We start from the raw sequence: 14,943 nt of genomic DNA on the forward strand, positions 1-14,943 counted from the left end.
CACTTTTCCACCCATCCATCTACCCACCTTCCATCTATCCACCCATCCACCCACCTTCCATCTGTTCATCCATCCACCTACTTATCCACCCATCCATCCATCTACCCATCTTCCATCCATCCATCTATCCATTCCACCCACCCACTTTTCCACCCATCCATCTACCCACCTTCCATCTGTCCACTCATCCACCCACTTATCCATCTATCCATCCATCCACCCACTTAACCATCCAGAATCCATCCATCCACTCATCTGTTCATCTGCTCTTCTATAGACTCACTCATTTATTTATCCATCCACCCATCTACCCTTTCATTCACTCAACTGCCCATCATCCCACCCAACCATCCACCTACTCATCCACCCAAAAGACATTTACAGAACCCCCACTACATGCAGGCAATGTCTCTACTTTGGTGGATGTTGCGCACTAGTGGGGGCAGACAGTCAGCAAACAATTAGGCTAATGAGCAAGGTAATATCAGATAATGATAAAAAAAATAAAGAAGGGAAATGAGATGGAGACCAACCAACTGAGGGTCACGAGCCTGCTTGGGTTAAGAGGCCCTAATGGGTGATTCTCCAGGTGAGCCCTAAAGTAAGGAGCCAGCTGCTGACAGAGGAGGAGGGAGAGCATTCCAGGCAGAGGGAACAGCAGGTGAAAAGGCTCTGAGGTGGGAAGGAGTTTGGGGCACCAGAGAAAGGAAAGAAATCCCATGAGACCAGCAGATAGTGAGTAGGAGGTAAGGTCAGAGAGACAGACTAGAAGGTGAGAATTTCTTCTGAGAGCAAGAGAAAGCCATGAGCAGGCCAGCGACGGCAAGATAGGGTCAGGATGATGTTTCCAGAAGTTCACTCTGGCTGCAGCCAGGTGAAGAACTTCAGATTTGTGGCAGCTGGACCTTAGCAGGTGTCTTAACCTCTTTGTGCCTTTCTTTCCTTATCTGTCAGGTGGGAGTTATGATGGGGGTAGAGACACATGCCTGTCCTATAGTATGTGTTCAGTAAATCACTCCAAAGCCAGAAAGTGCCACAGCTTTAAAGCTCCCACTGGCCTTTGGAGGGTTCTGCAGAGGAAGGGGGTCTTGAGGCTAGGTGGGGCCTGTAGGAAAGCTGGTGCTCCAGGTGGTAGGAACCGAGAGAGCACAGGTAAGGTCTGCACCGTGATTCCATCTGCCCTGTTGAGAACCTCACCTGGTCTTTTCTTTTTTCCTTTCCCTCCGGGGCCTCTCTCTGTCCCCATCCCCCCTACCTGTGCTACAGGTGAGGGCCACCATGCACCTGACCTACCTACGGGCTGTGGGTGCCCCACTGTGCCTCTATGCACTGTTCCTCTTCCTCTGCCAGCAAGTGGCCTCCTTCTGCCGTGGCTACTGGCTGAGCCTGTGGGCCGACGACCCCACTGTGGATGGGCGACAGACCCAGGTGGCTCTGCGTGGCTGGATCTTCGGGCTCCTGGGCTGCCTCCAAGGTACCCCTCGCCCGCCTTCCTCACCCTCCACCCTCCCGGCCCCAACTGAGGTGCTCAGGGCTCCCTGGCCCGCCCATCCCTGTCCTTTCTGGACATCTGTGCAAACATCCTGGGCCCAAGCGCAGACCTGCATCCTTTAGATAAGGCTGGAAGGAGTGGGGGGGCAGGACACATCCCTCCTTTCCTGGGATCTTCAGAGTCTGTGCCAGACTCCTCAGCAAGTGCAGAACCTTGGCCCCCAGATGTTGGGGTAGCTGAGGACTTGGGTGGGGACAGACCAACTGCAGTGGTTTGGATGGGCCAGAGACAGTTTGCCCCACCTCAGAAACGGAGTGAAGTCAGCCCCATTCCAGGCACATAGACGGGCATTGAGAGAAAGGGGGTATATTAGTTTCCTAGGGCTGACAGAAATTACCACAAACTTGGTAGCTTAGAACAACAGACACTTCATCTCTCAGCGTCCCGAAGCCAGCAGCCCAAAGACAAGCTGTCGGCAGGAGTGGTTCCTCCTGGAGGCTTTGAGGGAGCGACAGTCCCATGCCTGTCTCCTAGCTTCTGTTGGGGGTCTCCAATCCTTGGCTTGCATATGCCCCCATTCTGTGCCTCTGCCTTCATATCACCTTCGTCTCTGTCTCCGGATGTCTTCTCTTCTTGTAAGGACGGGAGCTATTGGATTTAGAAGGCATCCTAAATCCAGGGTGTTACCACCTTAGGATCTTTCCCTGAAAACGGCCACAAAGACCGTGTTTCCAAATAAGGTCACATTCCGAGATTCCTGATGGACACGAGTTTGCAGGGTGGGGAGGCACACTGTTCAACCCACTGCAGGGTGGTTCCATCAGGGGACACTCAGGATGGCCAAAGCATAAGATGGCCATCATGGGGAAGTTGGGGGAGGGGGGTCTCGGCTCTCACGCTCTGACACCCGCTCTCTCCCCAGCCATTGGGCTGTTTGCGTCCATGGCCATGGTGCTCCTGGCAGGAATCCGGGCATCCAGACTGCTTTTCCAGAGGCTTCTGTGGGATGTGGCACAGTGTCCCATCGGCTTCTTTGAGCGGACGCCCATCGGGAACTTGCTGAATCGCTTCTCTAAGGAAACAGACACAGTAGATGTGGACATCCCAGACAAACTCCGGTCCTTGCTGATTTATGCCTTTGGACTGCTGGAGGTCAGCCTGGTGGTGACGGTGACCACCCCTCTGGCTATTGTCGCCTTCCTGCCGTTGCTGGTCCTCTATGCTGGGTTTCAGGTACGGAGAGATTGGGGAGGCCCCTGGGGCCAGCTCGGGTCACCTCAGCCAGTCTCTTGTCTCTGGACAGGATTCAGCGTAAGAGGCTCTGCACACTGGAAGAATCCCTAGAAGAATTCCCAGAGGCAGAGACACCACAGTTTACTTCTAACACCTACACTCAACACTGTCTCCCGAATGTCCGTGTCTAAGTTCTTAGTATCTTACATTTTGTCCTGCTGCTGCTGAAATCAGCTTTCCGTTCTCCAATTATCTAGAAACCAAGGAGGCATTGCAAGGTCTCCAAGTGTTGTATTAGGTTGGACTCTTTCAGTTGCCAGAGCTGGAGACCAACTGAAATTAGCTTAAACAAAAGGACAGAAATTAACGTCTTACGTCCCTAAAGCGCAAGGAGCCGGTTATCACCACGATGCGGTCACTCTCTCCATATCTTTGCTCAGGGGGTCTCAAAGTGCCATCTCAGACCAGCAGCGTCAGGACCACCTGGGAGCTAGTGAGAAATGCACGTTCTCAGGCCCCACCCAGGAGCTACTGACTCTCAAGTCACGGTAGAAATGGAGCCCAGAAATGTGGGTTTCAGCAAACCCTCCAGATAATTCCGATGCATACTAATGTTTAAAAACCCCTGGCTTTAGCTCTGCATGGCCTGATTTTGGACGCACTGCCTTTCTAGGGTCTGATGGGTCTGATGGCCCCTGACAACCCTATACTCACAGCATCCCACCTCAGCAAGTCCAACCCAAAGTAACTTTTACTCCAGCTCCGCATTCGTAGGTCAGTCCCAGGGAAGATTTGACTGGCCTGTTTGGGGGCCCGTGTTCATCCCTGAGCGAATCACAGTGACCAGAGGGTTAGCACACTCTGACTGGCTAGGCTGTGGGAGGCTACGTCCTCCGTGATCGGGTCCCACGTTTGAACTCTACCCTCCACCTCCACCCCAGGAAATCAGAAGTAGAAGAGAAAAAAACACGGTAGTCAGACAAAAACCACAGCCACCACTGTCTTCTCGATGTCTTCTTGACCTGGGGAGGGACAGCTTAAGGGTCGGGCGGAGGTGGATTTGAATCTGGGCCCTGCCACTTGCTTGCTGGAGAGGCCTGGACCAGCTACTTGATCCCTCTGGGCCTCAGGTTTTCTCACCTGTAAACTGTGAAGGACACCAGTGCCCACCTCACATTAATAAATACTGTTTGTAAAGAGGCTGGCACACAGCCTGGCTGGCTATTCAGCAGATGCATATCCTTCTGGCTGGCACACAGCTTGTGGCGTCAGAGCAAATAACCCCACGGATCATTTGGGCATTGTTATGTTCCCAGCACCGGGCAGGTAACCTCCAGTTAAGTGAGCGGATTCCACTTGGCCGAATGCCTTCCTTGTCCTTTATGGTTTTGTTCCCACAATGACTGGCCCTAAGTGAAGCAGTTGGCTTTAGGGCTGGGAATGAGACATTCACACTAGATGAGTGGTTTCTCAGTCCTGGCTGTACGTTAGAATCGCCCAGAAGGTTTTTGAAAACTACCAAGGCCAAGGTGGTACCACCAGAGATTCTAATTTAATAGCTCTGGGATGGGGCACTGGAGGGTTTTGCAGCTTCCTGGGTTCTTCTTTTTAAAATTTTTTCATGTTTTTTTTTTTTTTTTGAAGGAGAGAGAGGCAGTATGAACAGGGGAGGGACAGAGGGAGAGATAGGGAGACACAGAATCAGAAGCAGGCTCCAGGCTCTGAGCTGTCAGCACAGAGCCTGACGCGGGGCTTGAACTCGTGAACCACTAGATCATGACCTGAGCCGAAACCAGATGCTTAACTGACGGAGCCACCCAGGCGGCCCTCTGGGTTCTTCTTTAAAAGAACCATGTAACTCTGATTCTGCAGGGAAAATAGAGCCCAGAGAGGGGAATCAACTAGCCCAAGGTCCCACAGCAAGCTGGTAACAGAGCCTGGTCTGAAACCCTGTACTTGAGGCTCCCTGTGCGTCTCAGACTACCTCTCTGTGTCTGTGACTTCTCCCCTTCCCACCTGTCCCACTTCAGAGCCTGTACGTGGCCAGCTTATGCCAGCTCAGACGCCTCGAGTCAGCCAGGCACTCGTTCGTGTGTTCCCACGTGGCCGACACGTTCCAGGGCATCACAGTGGTCAGAGCCTTCCAGGCCCAGTGCCCCTTTGTGGCTCAGAATGACATGCACGTGGATGAAAGCCAGAGAGTCAGTTTCCCGCGGCTGGTGGCTGACAGGTAGGAAAAGCATGGGGGCAGGCAAGACCCTGCAAGACATCTGTGTTCCCAGAGAGTGAGACGTAGGGTGACGCTATGTGGCCAGAGAGATCAAGCGGCCTGCCCAAAGTCACACAGCAAGTCAGGGTTAAAGCTGAAGCTATACCCCGTGGGTGCACTTGGCTCGTACCGTGAGCAGATGGAGTCTGCCCTGAGGAGTCCTCAGCAGCAGGTGGACAGGAAGTACAGATGTCAGCAGAAGGGAAGAAGCCTCTGTTGCCAGGCCGCTGGACCAGCCTCTGTTGCCTTGGTGATAGAGCAGCTACGTAAGCATCCTCAGCCTCTTTTCATTACTAAGTAAGAATACTCAGGCTTTGAGCACAGACAGGGGCTCAAATCCCAGCTCTGCGACTTACCAGCTGGGTGATCTTGGGCAGGTTTCATACCTCTCTGAGCCTCGTTTGTCAAGGGGGATGTCACTTATGGGGTGGCTATGAGGATTAAATACATACACTCAGAGCTAATACTTGTAACATGCTTACTATATGCTCAGCACGGTACTGAGCGCTCTACATGGATTTGTTCTTTTAGTCCTAAAAACAACTCATGAGGCCGAGACTGTTTTATGGATGATGAATCTTAGGCACAGAGAGATTTAGGAACTTGCCCAGGGCCGCACAGTGAATGTGGTAGAGTAAGGATCTGAATCCAGGTAATCTGGTGCCACAGTGTGGAGAGGGCCAAGCACACAGTAGGTGCTCAATAAATGTGAATTCCTTTCTCCTTTATGCCCCAGGTCCCTGGCCAGCTGAGGCTATCAGGCCATGTGGCTGTGGGCAGCATCTCAATCCCATAAGCCTTCTGGGCGACCTGCCCTGCCTCTTCCTGGGGTCCTAGCCCAAGGAGGAAAGACCTAATGAACATTTAGAAAGCACCCGCAATGTGAAGGCCCGGTGATGTCCGTGGTCTGTATGGCAGATCTTATTTAATCCTCTCATCTGTAAGGAGCCGGATTTTACTTCATTCCACAGATGGGTAAACTGGGCTTTCAAGAACAAAGGGACTCTCCCAAGAGCAGCTGTCTAGGAAGCAACTTATGTATTCATTTGCTGGTTGGTTTGTTGAAAACCACCATAACCTAGTGGAAAAGGTTCATGCTTCCTGGTATGCATCAGGGTGATGTGGCTTCTAAGACTTTCATGTGTGTGGACTCTGGCAAGTACCTAACTCTTCTGAGCCCCAGCGTCCTCATCTGTCAAGTGGGGACAACAATACCCCGCTTTGTGGGGTTGTTAGAAGGACTAGATTCTCCATGTAGTAAAGCCCAGAGATCCCTGAAGACAGATTCTTAAATTGGATCACTGTGTCCCCAGCACCTGCAGCAGACATGACACACAGTAGGTGGTCAATATGTTTGTTGAATGAATGAATGAATGAATGAATGTTGGAGTAGGAATGCAAGAGAAGGAGGTGCCATTTATCCACTCAGTTTATTATTCATTGAGCACCTACTACATGCTGGGTCCTGTGCTAAGTACTGGGGACAGTCATGAACGAGACAGAGTTGCCGCCCTCATGGAGCTCACAATCTACTGATGGAGAATGATGGTCAAGGACTGATTAAATCATTTAATTATTAAGAGTGGTAAGTGTTATGAAGGAAGTTATGAGCGATGTGTTAGAGAGAAAGGGAGGAACAGGCCAGGAAGGCTTTTTGGAGGAGGTGATGTTCAACCCAACCTGTGCATGAAGATGATATTGGCCGTATGAAGATGGAGGTCAGGTCCAGGCAGGGGGACCCCAAGGGAAACAGCCGGGCATAGCCCAGGGACGGAAAATCGGCACCATGGCAAAACTTTACTTGAGCACCTACTGTGTGCCAGGCTCTGAGCTGGGCACAGGTAAGACAAAAGCGTCAACTTCCCCCACCCACTGAGCTTGGGTGGGGCCTGGGGTGTGGAGGAGACCAATGCTGGGACCCCTGTGGGACTCAACTTGGTACGATGACCAGTCCTTGTGCCCAGAGAAACAAGTCCTGCAGACAAGGCCCTCCCCCCGCCCTGCTCTTACCTGCCTCTCCTTGCAGGTGGCTGGCTACCAACCTGGAGCTCCTGGGGAACGTGCTGGTGTTGGCAGCCGCCATGTGTGCTGTGCTGAGCAAGGCCCACCTTAGCGCCGGCCTCGTGGGCTTCTCTGTTTCCGCTGCCCTCCAGGTACACCTGCCTCCCAAGACAGACCCCTGCCAGTCGGACCTTCAAGGACCCAAGCCCAAACCAGCAACCAGTGAGGAAAATATAGAGGCTTAGCTGGGGTGACCTTCCTGGACCTTGGGCAAGTCTTCCCTCGCAGAGCCTCAGTGTGCTCATCCGGAAAATGGGGCAGTAATCTCTTCACTTCAGACATTGTAGAGCCTAGTTGAGATAAGGTATATAGAGTCCATTTCCAGGGTAGTGCTAAATTTTGTTAACTATTAATAATAATATGTCACGTCAGGTCATGATATCTATGAAGGAAAAAATATATATGCAAGTAGCATTCTTCTACTGAATTGTTCTAACAGCTTTATAAATATTAACCCATTTAATTCTGCCCACAACCCCATCGGGGATACTATTATTATCCTCATTTTACATTGAGGCAAAATGATGGGAAGTCAGGGGAGAGAAACTCTCAGAATGGAAGTCAGTGGGCCTGAGCCTTGCTGGGTGTCCTTGCGAGAGCCATACACCCTCTCTGGTCCTCTCGTCCCACCTGTATCAAGATGGGTTGGACAAGCTCCTTTCTACTCTACATACTCCAGTTCTACTGAAGGAAGGTCCTGGTGACGACAGTCAAAGCCCATCCCCTTACCTGTCCCCACTTCTGCCTCCCACCCTGCCTAGGGGGGCTGACGCAAGCCTGCGATGTCTTCCCCCCCCCAGGTGACCCAGACACTGCAGTGGGCTGTTCGCAGCTGGACAGACCTGGAGAGCAGCATCGTGTCGGTAGAGCGGATGAAGGACTATGTCCAGACGCCCAAGGAGGTGATGGGTGGAAGATGGGGATGGGGGTGTGGACCCAGGTCTATGCCTGCTACGGGCTTTAGAGCCCCTGCCACTGAGGGCTGGGGTTGCAGCCAGGGTGACAGTAATGGTTAAGAGCGTGGGGTCTGGAGCCAGGAGAAATCCTGGGTCCTTTGCTTCTTCACTTGGGCAAAGCAGGTCATTCTTCTGAGTGACAGGGGACCATAGGTAACAGCAGTGCAGTAGCAGTAGAACAGCAACATGACGGCCACATCACAGACACATCACAGCAACGTTCTAGGCACATCACAGCAAGATGACAATAACGGAAGAGTGACACGGCAAGGTAACAGCGCGGGTGTACTGGGGGGTCAGGTGAGATCCCACGAGAAAGCACTTAGTGTCAGGCACACCGTAGACAGGCCCTACACGCCCACGGCTCTGATGGGCCCTCTTTCACCTCGAGGGGATCGAGGACCTATTCAAGGTCACAGGAAGAGCACACAGCAGCTAACGACCCCCTCATGCACAATCTTGCCCTCCTCACAAAGACAAAGGGGAGAATATTATTCTACCCCTTCTAGAGGAAGACAGAATCTTATTTGACAATTAATAGTGGCTAATAATAATAATAAAGATAGAGTAGCCAATACCATCATTATTTTTATAATCTCAGAGGTCACTTGTTTATAGCTCTGCTATGTTCCAATGCCCCCAACGACTCTGTGAGATAGCAGTAAATATGCCCATTTTACAGAAGAGGAAACTGAAGCTCAAAGAGAGAGCGGCTCCTCTGACCCTGTGCCCCTCTCCCGTCCCAGGCGCCCTGGAGGCTACCCACCTGTGCAGACCGGTCCCCCTGGCCTCACGGGGGGCAGATCGAGTTCCGGGACTTTGGCCTGAGATACAGACCTGAGCTCCCACTGGCCGTTCGGGGTGTGTCCTTCAAGATCGAAGCCGGAGAGAAGGTGAGCGGCTCTGGCCCGTCTTCCTCCTCCTGGAAGCCAGGCCCAGGGTGGGCAGTGCCCAGGGTCTAGGCCCTGAGCACCAAATGCTTCCTCCACACCCGACTTCAGGCCCTCCACTCTGAAGACCCACCACGCCCAAACTGAAACGATCATCTCCCCCAGACCTGCCGCCATCTTGGCGAATGCCACCACCCACCCACCTTGGTGTCCTGGGTAAGGAGGCGTCTCTCCGACCGCCTTCTTTCTCTTTGCCTCCGACGTGAGTGCTGTGGCAGAGTGCTGGATGTTCCGCATACGCGATCCAGTCTGCACGGGCTCAGTTCCTGGCTTTGCCATGGCTGACCCTGGGCAGGTCACTTCATGTCTTGACCTCAGTTTTTCCATCTGTAAAATGGAAATAACAATGTCAATCTCACAGAGCTCTTGTGAAGTTTCGGTGACTTAACACATATAAACTGCTGGGAACGGTGCCTGGCACATAGCAAGAGCTGCAGAAGCGTTTGCCCGGGGTTTTAGCAATTATCAGGTGCACTTTTACTCTGACAACGACCCTACGAAGAAGTGCTAGTATTGTCCCATTTTACAGATGCTTAGGAAACATTTCCCACTTGCATTTCCTTCCTGCCTCCTCCTAGACTGCTCCAGGCCCCCAGTTGAGCCCCCAGCCTCCCATTTGGTCACCTCCAGTCTGTTTTCCGTGATCTTTATTTGGGCATGACATTCCCCTGCTTGAGACCTTCCCCCTGCTCCCAGCTTCCCTTACAGTAAAGCCCAAACTCTTGAGCTTAGCATTCAAGGCTCTGCCCAGCTCTTCATTCATTGCCCTGCCAGGGCTCAGCCAATACTTGGGGAGTACTGCCTCACGGGGCCAGGTGGGCACCTGGTACTCCCCTCGGGGGGTTTACCTGGCATCTTCCCCTTCCCCAAACTCCTGCTTATCCTTCAAGGTTCCACTCAAGTATCACCTCCACCATGAAGCCTGCTCTGATTACCCTGTTGACTTCTATCCCAGGTGGGGGCTTTTTCATCACAGTGTATTCAAATTAAGTTTGCTCAGTTGCATTATTTCCAGGACCAGACAGTGAGCCCTGTAGAGCAAGGATTCCTTAATTTCTCTATTCCTCATGCCTAGAAGAGTTGCCTGTCATACAGTGGGTAACACGATTCATTTACTTTTTTTTTTTATTTATTTTTGAGAGAGAGAGAGATTGAACGTGGAAGAAGGGCAGAGAGAGAGGGGGCTACAGGGTCTAAAGCAGGCTCTGTGCTGACAGCAGCGAGCCCAGAGCCGGGCTTGATATCATGAACTGTGAGATCCTGACCTGAGCCAAAGTTGGACACTTAACCGACTGAGCCACCCAGATGGCCCATATTTCATTCACTTCTTAAACATATAGTGTTGAGCCTCCAGCGAGTGTTGGACATTGAGAACGCAGCAATAAATGCTGAGGACGGATGGGGGCAGGAACAATGATGGGCAGATGGATGGAAGGATGGAAAAACGGGAGGGTGGGGGTATAGCAGGAAGTGTGGGTGAGTGGACAGAAAGATGGGAGAGATGAGTCACAAAGGGGAGAAGACAGAGAACTATGTACAGAAAGAAGGCTGGATGGAATGGGTGGACATATGGAAAGGCGGACAGATGGACAAATGCTCAAAGGATAATGGATAGATGGATGTATCTTGGATGCAGGGGAAACACCTCGCAGAGATGCCCAGGGACCCTCCGGGCTTCTGGGCAGACGTGGTCAGAACGAGCCTTGCCCTCCCATCCCCTGGCAGGTGGGCATCGTTGGCAGGACAGGGGCCGGGAAGTCCTCCCTGGCCGGGGGCCTCCTGCGGCTCCTGGAGGCGGCCGAGGGTGGGATTTGGATCGACGGGGTCCCCATCACCCACGTAGGGCTGCACACGCTGCGGTCCAGGATCACCATCATCCCCCAGGTGAGGCCTGGGGCACAGGGTGGGCAGAGGTGGGAGGCGTGGCTGGGCCCGGCCCTGACCCACTGCCCCTTCCGGCCAGGACCCCACCCTGTTCCCTGGCTCGCTTCGGATGAATCTGGACATGCTGCAGGAGCACCCGGACCAAGCCGTCTGGGAGGCCTTGGACACGGTGCAGCTCAGAGCCCTGGTGGCCAGCCTGCCTGGCCAGCTGCAGTATGAGTGTGCTGACCAAGGTTGCAACCTGAGGTAGGCTTGCCCCGCCACGACCAGGGCCCGGGAGGAGCTGCGTGGAGAGGCGAGTGTGGCTGAGGCTCCCCGCACTGCCCTGTCCCCAGGGTAACATGCCCTGGAAGTCTGCCTCCCCCACGGGACTGCCAGCTTCATTCTGTTAGTACTCACAGGATGAACCCTGTCCCTCATCAGCAATTCTGAACTCCAACACAGTCTCCGAATATCCAGTTTTGTTTTCCTCAATTCGGTTCCTCAATTTATTTGGGTGACAAAACCCAACCCTTACTGACACAAGGCTACTTATAGTCTATTTATCCCTCTCAGCATTTCTTTTGCTACAAAAGTATCGTGTTTGATGTGGGCACAATTCCACTCTCACTGTGGGTTCTAAGTAACATATGGTGTACGTTTCTGTCTGAAGAACTTTTAGGGGCGCCTGGGTGGCCAGTTGGTTGAGCGTCTGACTCTTGGTTTCAGCTCAAGTCATGATCCCAGGGTCATGGGACTGAGGCCTGTACCACGCTCCGTGTTGAGTGTGGATCCTGCTTAAGATTCTCTCTTTCGCTCCCCCCCCCCTCCTCGCCCCTCTCCCCCACTCGTGCTCTGGCTCTCTCTCAAAAAGAAAAAAAAAGAAATTTTAGTTGTGGTAAAATACACCTAACATAAAATTTAGCATCAAAAAAATTTTTTTAATGTTTATTTACTTTTGAGAGAGACAGAGCGTGAGCGGGGGAGGGGTAGAGAGAGAGGGAGACACAGACTCCAAAGCAGGCTCCAGGCTCTGAGCTGTCAGTACAGAGCCCGACCCAGGGCTGGAGCTTATGAACTGCGAGATAGTGACCTGAGCCAAAGTCGGATGCTTAACCGACTGAGCCACCCAGGTGCCCCAACCACTTTTTTTTTCTTTACTAGAATACATTCATCTTTATTCATAAATACTGGAAAATAGGGTCTACTTTTTTTTTTTTTAACTTTGCATCCAAGTTAGTTAGCATATAGTGCAACAATGATTTCAGTAGATTCCTTAATGCTCCCTACCCATTTAGCCCAACCCCCCACCCCTCCAGTCCAACCCCCCACCCCTCCAGTAACCCTCTGTTTGTTCTCCATTTTTAAGAGTCTCTTATGTTTTGTCCCCTTCCCTGTTTTTATCTTATTTTTGCTTCCCTTCCCTTATGTTCATCTGTTTTGTATCTTAAATTCCTCATATGAGTGAAGTCACATGATATTTGTCTTTCCCTGACTAATTTCGCTTAGCATAATACCCTCTGGTTCCATCGACGTAGTTATAAATGGCCAACCATTTTTTAATGTACAATTCGTAGTGTTAAATACATTCACATAATTATGCGACCCATTTCCAGAACTTTTTTTTTTTTTTAATTTTTTTTTTTTTTCAACGTTTATTTATTTTGGGACAGAGAGAGACAGAGCATGAACGGGGGAGGGGCAGAGAGAGAGGGAGACACAGAATCGGAAACAGGCTCCAGGCTCCGAGCCATCAGCCCAGAGCCCGACGCGGGGCTCGAACTCCCGGACCGCGAGATCGTGACCTGGCTGAAGTCGGACGCTTAACCGACTGAGCCACCCAGGCGCCCCTCTGGGTACCTCATTTAAGGGGAGTATTACAGTATTCGCCTTTTGTGACTGGCTCGTTTCACTCAGCATAATGCCCTCAAGGCTCATCAGTATTGCAGCATGTGCCAGAATTCCCTTCCTTTTTAAGGCTGAATACTATTCCATCGTAGGGACGTACCGCATTTTTCTTGCCCATTCCTTCACGGATGGATGCTTGCGTGCCTTTTTGAAAACAAAGACATTCTGGATCCTAAAACCCCATCTGCCCCCAGAGGTGTGAGGGTAAGAGGCCGTGGGTGGCAGCCTCATCAGAGCTTCTGCTCACTAGAGAAGCAGTGTAGCTTGGTGGCTGAGAGTTTAGACACGCGTCAAATCCAGCCTCCCCCAGTTACCAGCTCTAGGACCTTGGGCAAGTTCATCTTCTCTGCCCAAGAGAGAAGTGAGTGAAAAGAGAACTATAGTGAGTATCTCCTTCCTGTTCGAGGATTGACTTATACGTGTTAAGTTGCAGACACAGTGCCTGGATGGAGGGAAAAATAATGTTTCCCTGTAAACCTCAGAGAGGCCCCCTCACGAATCCCCTTCTGCAGGATTGGCTTATAAGGCTTGAAAGTTGCCCCGGGGTCACCCAGCTCGCCAGGGGCGTGGCCATAGCGGGTCCTGGTTCCCCAGAGACGCTGCTGGAAGGCTTCACCGTGAGAAGGAAGACCGCCCCAGACAGCCTTGGGTCTCCAGGGTCAGGGGTGTCACGGACTGTGTGACCTTCAGTTGCAACTGTGTGCTGTGTGCTGGGGCCTTACTCTGTGACAAGCACACTTCTAAGCACTTTTATCGGGCTTATTTTGTCCCTGCACCCTGATAAGTCACAAGACTCATTGGCACAGTAACTACCTTTGAGGTCACCGTGAGACGTGAGTCAAGACATGCACAGGCACGTAGGTTATGTCTGGCACAAGATAAAGAACACTGAGTAGAAGTGGAAATAGCCATTTCACTGGGGGAGAGGAACTGAGGCACGGGGGTTTGAATGTCTTGCCTGGAGTCTCCGTGCTCAAAAAATGGCGGGAAGGGGATTCCTGCCAGCTCTGTGGACTGGGGACCCTCGTGAAGGAGTGTGTGTACCTGCCCCACTAACTTCTGCAGCTGTCGGGGGATCCGTTCGTGGGCAGGCCCTGCAAGTCCTGAGATGCAGGTAGAGAAACGTCGGGCCTGACCGTCCCACTCCTTCCCAGTGTGGGCCAGAAGCAGCTCCTGTGTCTGGCACGTGCCCTTCTCCGGAAAACCCAGATCCTCATCCTGGACGAGGCCACAGCCGCCGTGGACCCGGGGACGGAGCTCCAGATGCAGGCCGCCCTCAGGAGCTCGTTTGCCCAGTGCACAGTGCTGGTCATTGCCCACCGCCTGCGCTCTGTGATGGACTGCGCCAGGTAAGCACCCCTCCCCGAGTAGGCCCTCTCCCCGCCCCGCCCCCACGGGCGTAGAGGAAGGCATCAGGGTTTAGAGCCGCACGGGCGCTGGAATGGGTTATCACGCGCGCACTGTACAGGTGGCAAAACTGATGCCCAGCAGGGAGGAGATGAGCCCAAGAACACGTGCCCGCAAGATGTTTCCAACCTAGCTGTCAGGGTCGGGAAACCGCAGGGAAGGCCGGACTTTGCCAGAGCAGACATGCTGGGCTTTCACTGGTGCAAGCGCTCGGGCGGATTGGGCCGGTAAGGGCTCCCCATTGCCCTCTCTCCTGCAGGGTGCTGGTCATGGACAAGGGGCAGGTGGCAGAGAGTGGCAGCCCGGTCCAGCTGCTGGCCCAGAAGGGCCTGTTTCATAGGCTGGCACAGGAGTCAGGCCTAGTCTGAGCCCTCTGCCCTCGCCTCGCCAACCCGGAGAGACTGCTGTGCCTTGGAGGTACAGGTGACCCAGGGGTCGTCAGTGGCACCTCAGTATTGGATCTAGACCCCTCTGATCTCTGGGAGGAAAACGGCAGAGAAAATGGCCGATCATCACAAACCCAGGAGGACACAGCAACACCCAGGTTGGCCTGATGAGGGCTCATCCCGCCACATCCACCCTGGAGGGGCTCCCTGTGCTGCCCGCCCGTTGGCCTCACCTGAGGTCCTTGGAAACCTGCACATGTCTGGGCTCCACCGCAGACCAAAGAAATCAGCATCTCTGGGGCTGGGGGGGGGCTGGGACCGTGGTGTGCGTGTGCCTTTTACAAACCACCCCCTTAATTCTGAGATGGTTGTCGAGTGACAAGCCACGACAAGAATCCAGAAAGTTCCTGCGTAGCTT

General features: G+C 52.8%; 1 protein-coding gene across 1 annotated transcript in view; it reads left to right on the plus strand.

Moving 5' to 3' along the window:
• The window catches only part of ABCC6 (ATP binding cassette subfamily C member 6), a 51,666-nt gene extending 37,159 nt beyond the window's left edge, over positions 1 to 14,507 (plus strand). Inside the window, exons 22-31 of the mRNA XM_047087813.1 lie at positions 1,267 to 1,474; positions 2,415 to 2,725; positions 4,756 to 4,955; positions 7,021 to 7,147; positions 7,856 to 7,957; positions 8,758 to 8,904; positions 10,687 to 10,845; positions 10,925 to 11,091; positions 13,887 to 14,081; positions 14,399 to 14,507. Of these exons, the coding sequence (XP_046943769.1) occupies positions 1,267 to 1,474; positions 2,415 to 2,725; positions 4,756 to 4,955; positions 7,021 to 7,147; positions 7,856 to 7,957; positions 8,758 to 8,904; positions 10,687 to 10,845; positions 10,925 to 11,091; positions 13,887 to 14,081; positions 14,399 to 14,507 (1,725 nt within the window). The remainder of the gene's footprint in view (positions 1 to 1,266; positions 1,475 to 2,414; positions 2,726 to 4,755; positions 4,956 to 7,020; positions 7,148 to 7,855; positions 7,958 to 8,757; positions 8,905 to 10,686; positions 10,846 to 10,924; positions 11,092 to 13,886; positions 14,082 to 14,398) is intronic.
• Positions 14,508 to 14,943: the final 436 nt, after the last annotated feature.

The sequence above is a fragment of the Lynx rufus genome, unplaced genomic scaffold, assembly GCF_022079265.1.
Source record: "Lynx rufus isolate CCGP_SWC_20201006 ecotype Redwood Valley unplaced genomic scaffold, mLynRuf1.p SCAF_23, whole genome shotgun sequence".
In the NCBI taxonomy this organism is placed as follows: Eukaryota; Metazoa; Chordata; class Mammalia; order Carnivora; family Felidae; genus Lynx; species Lynx rufus.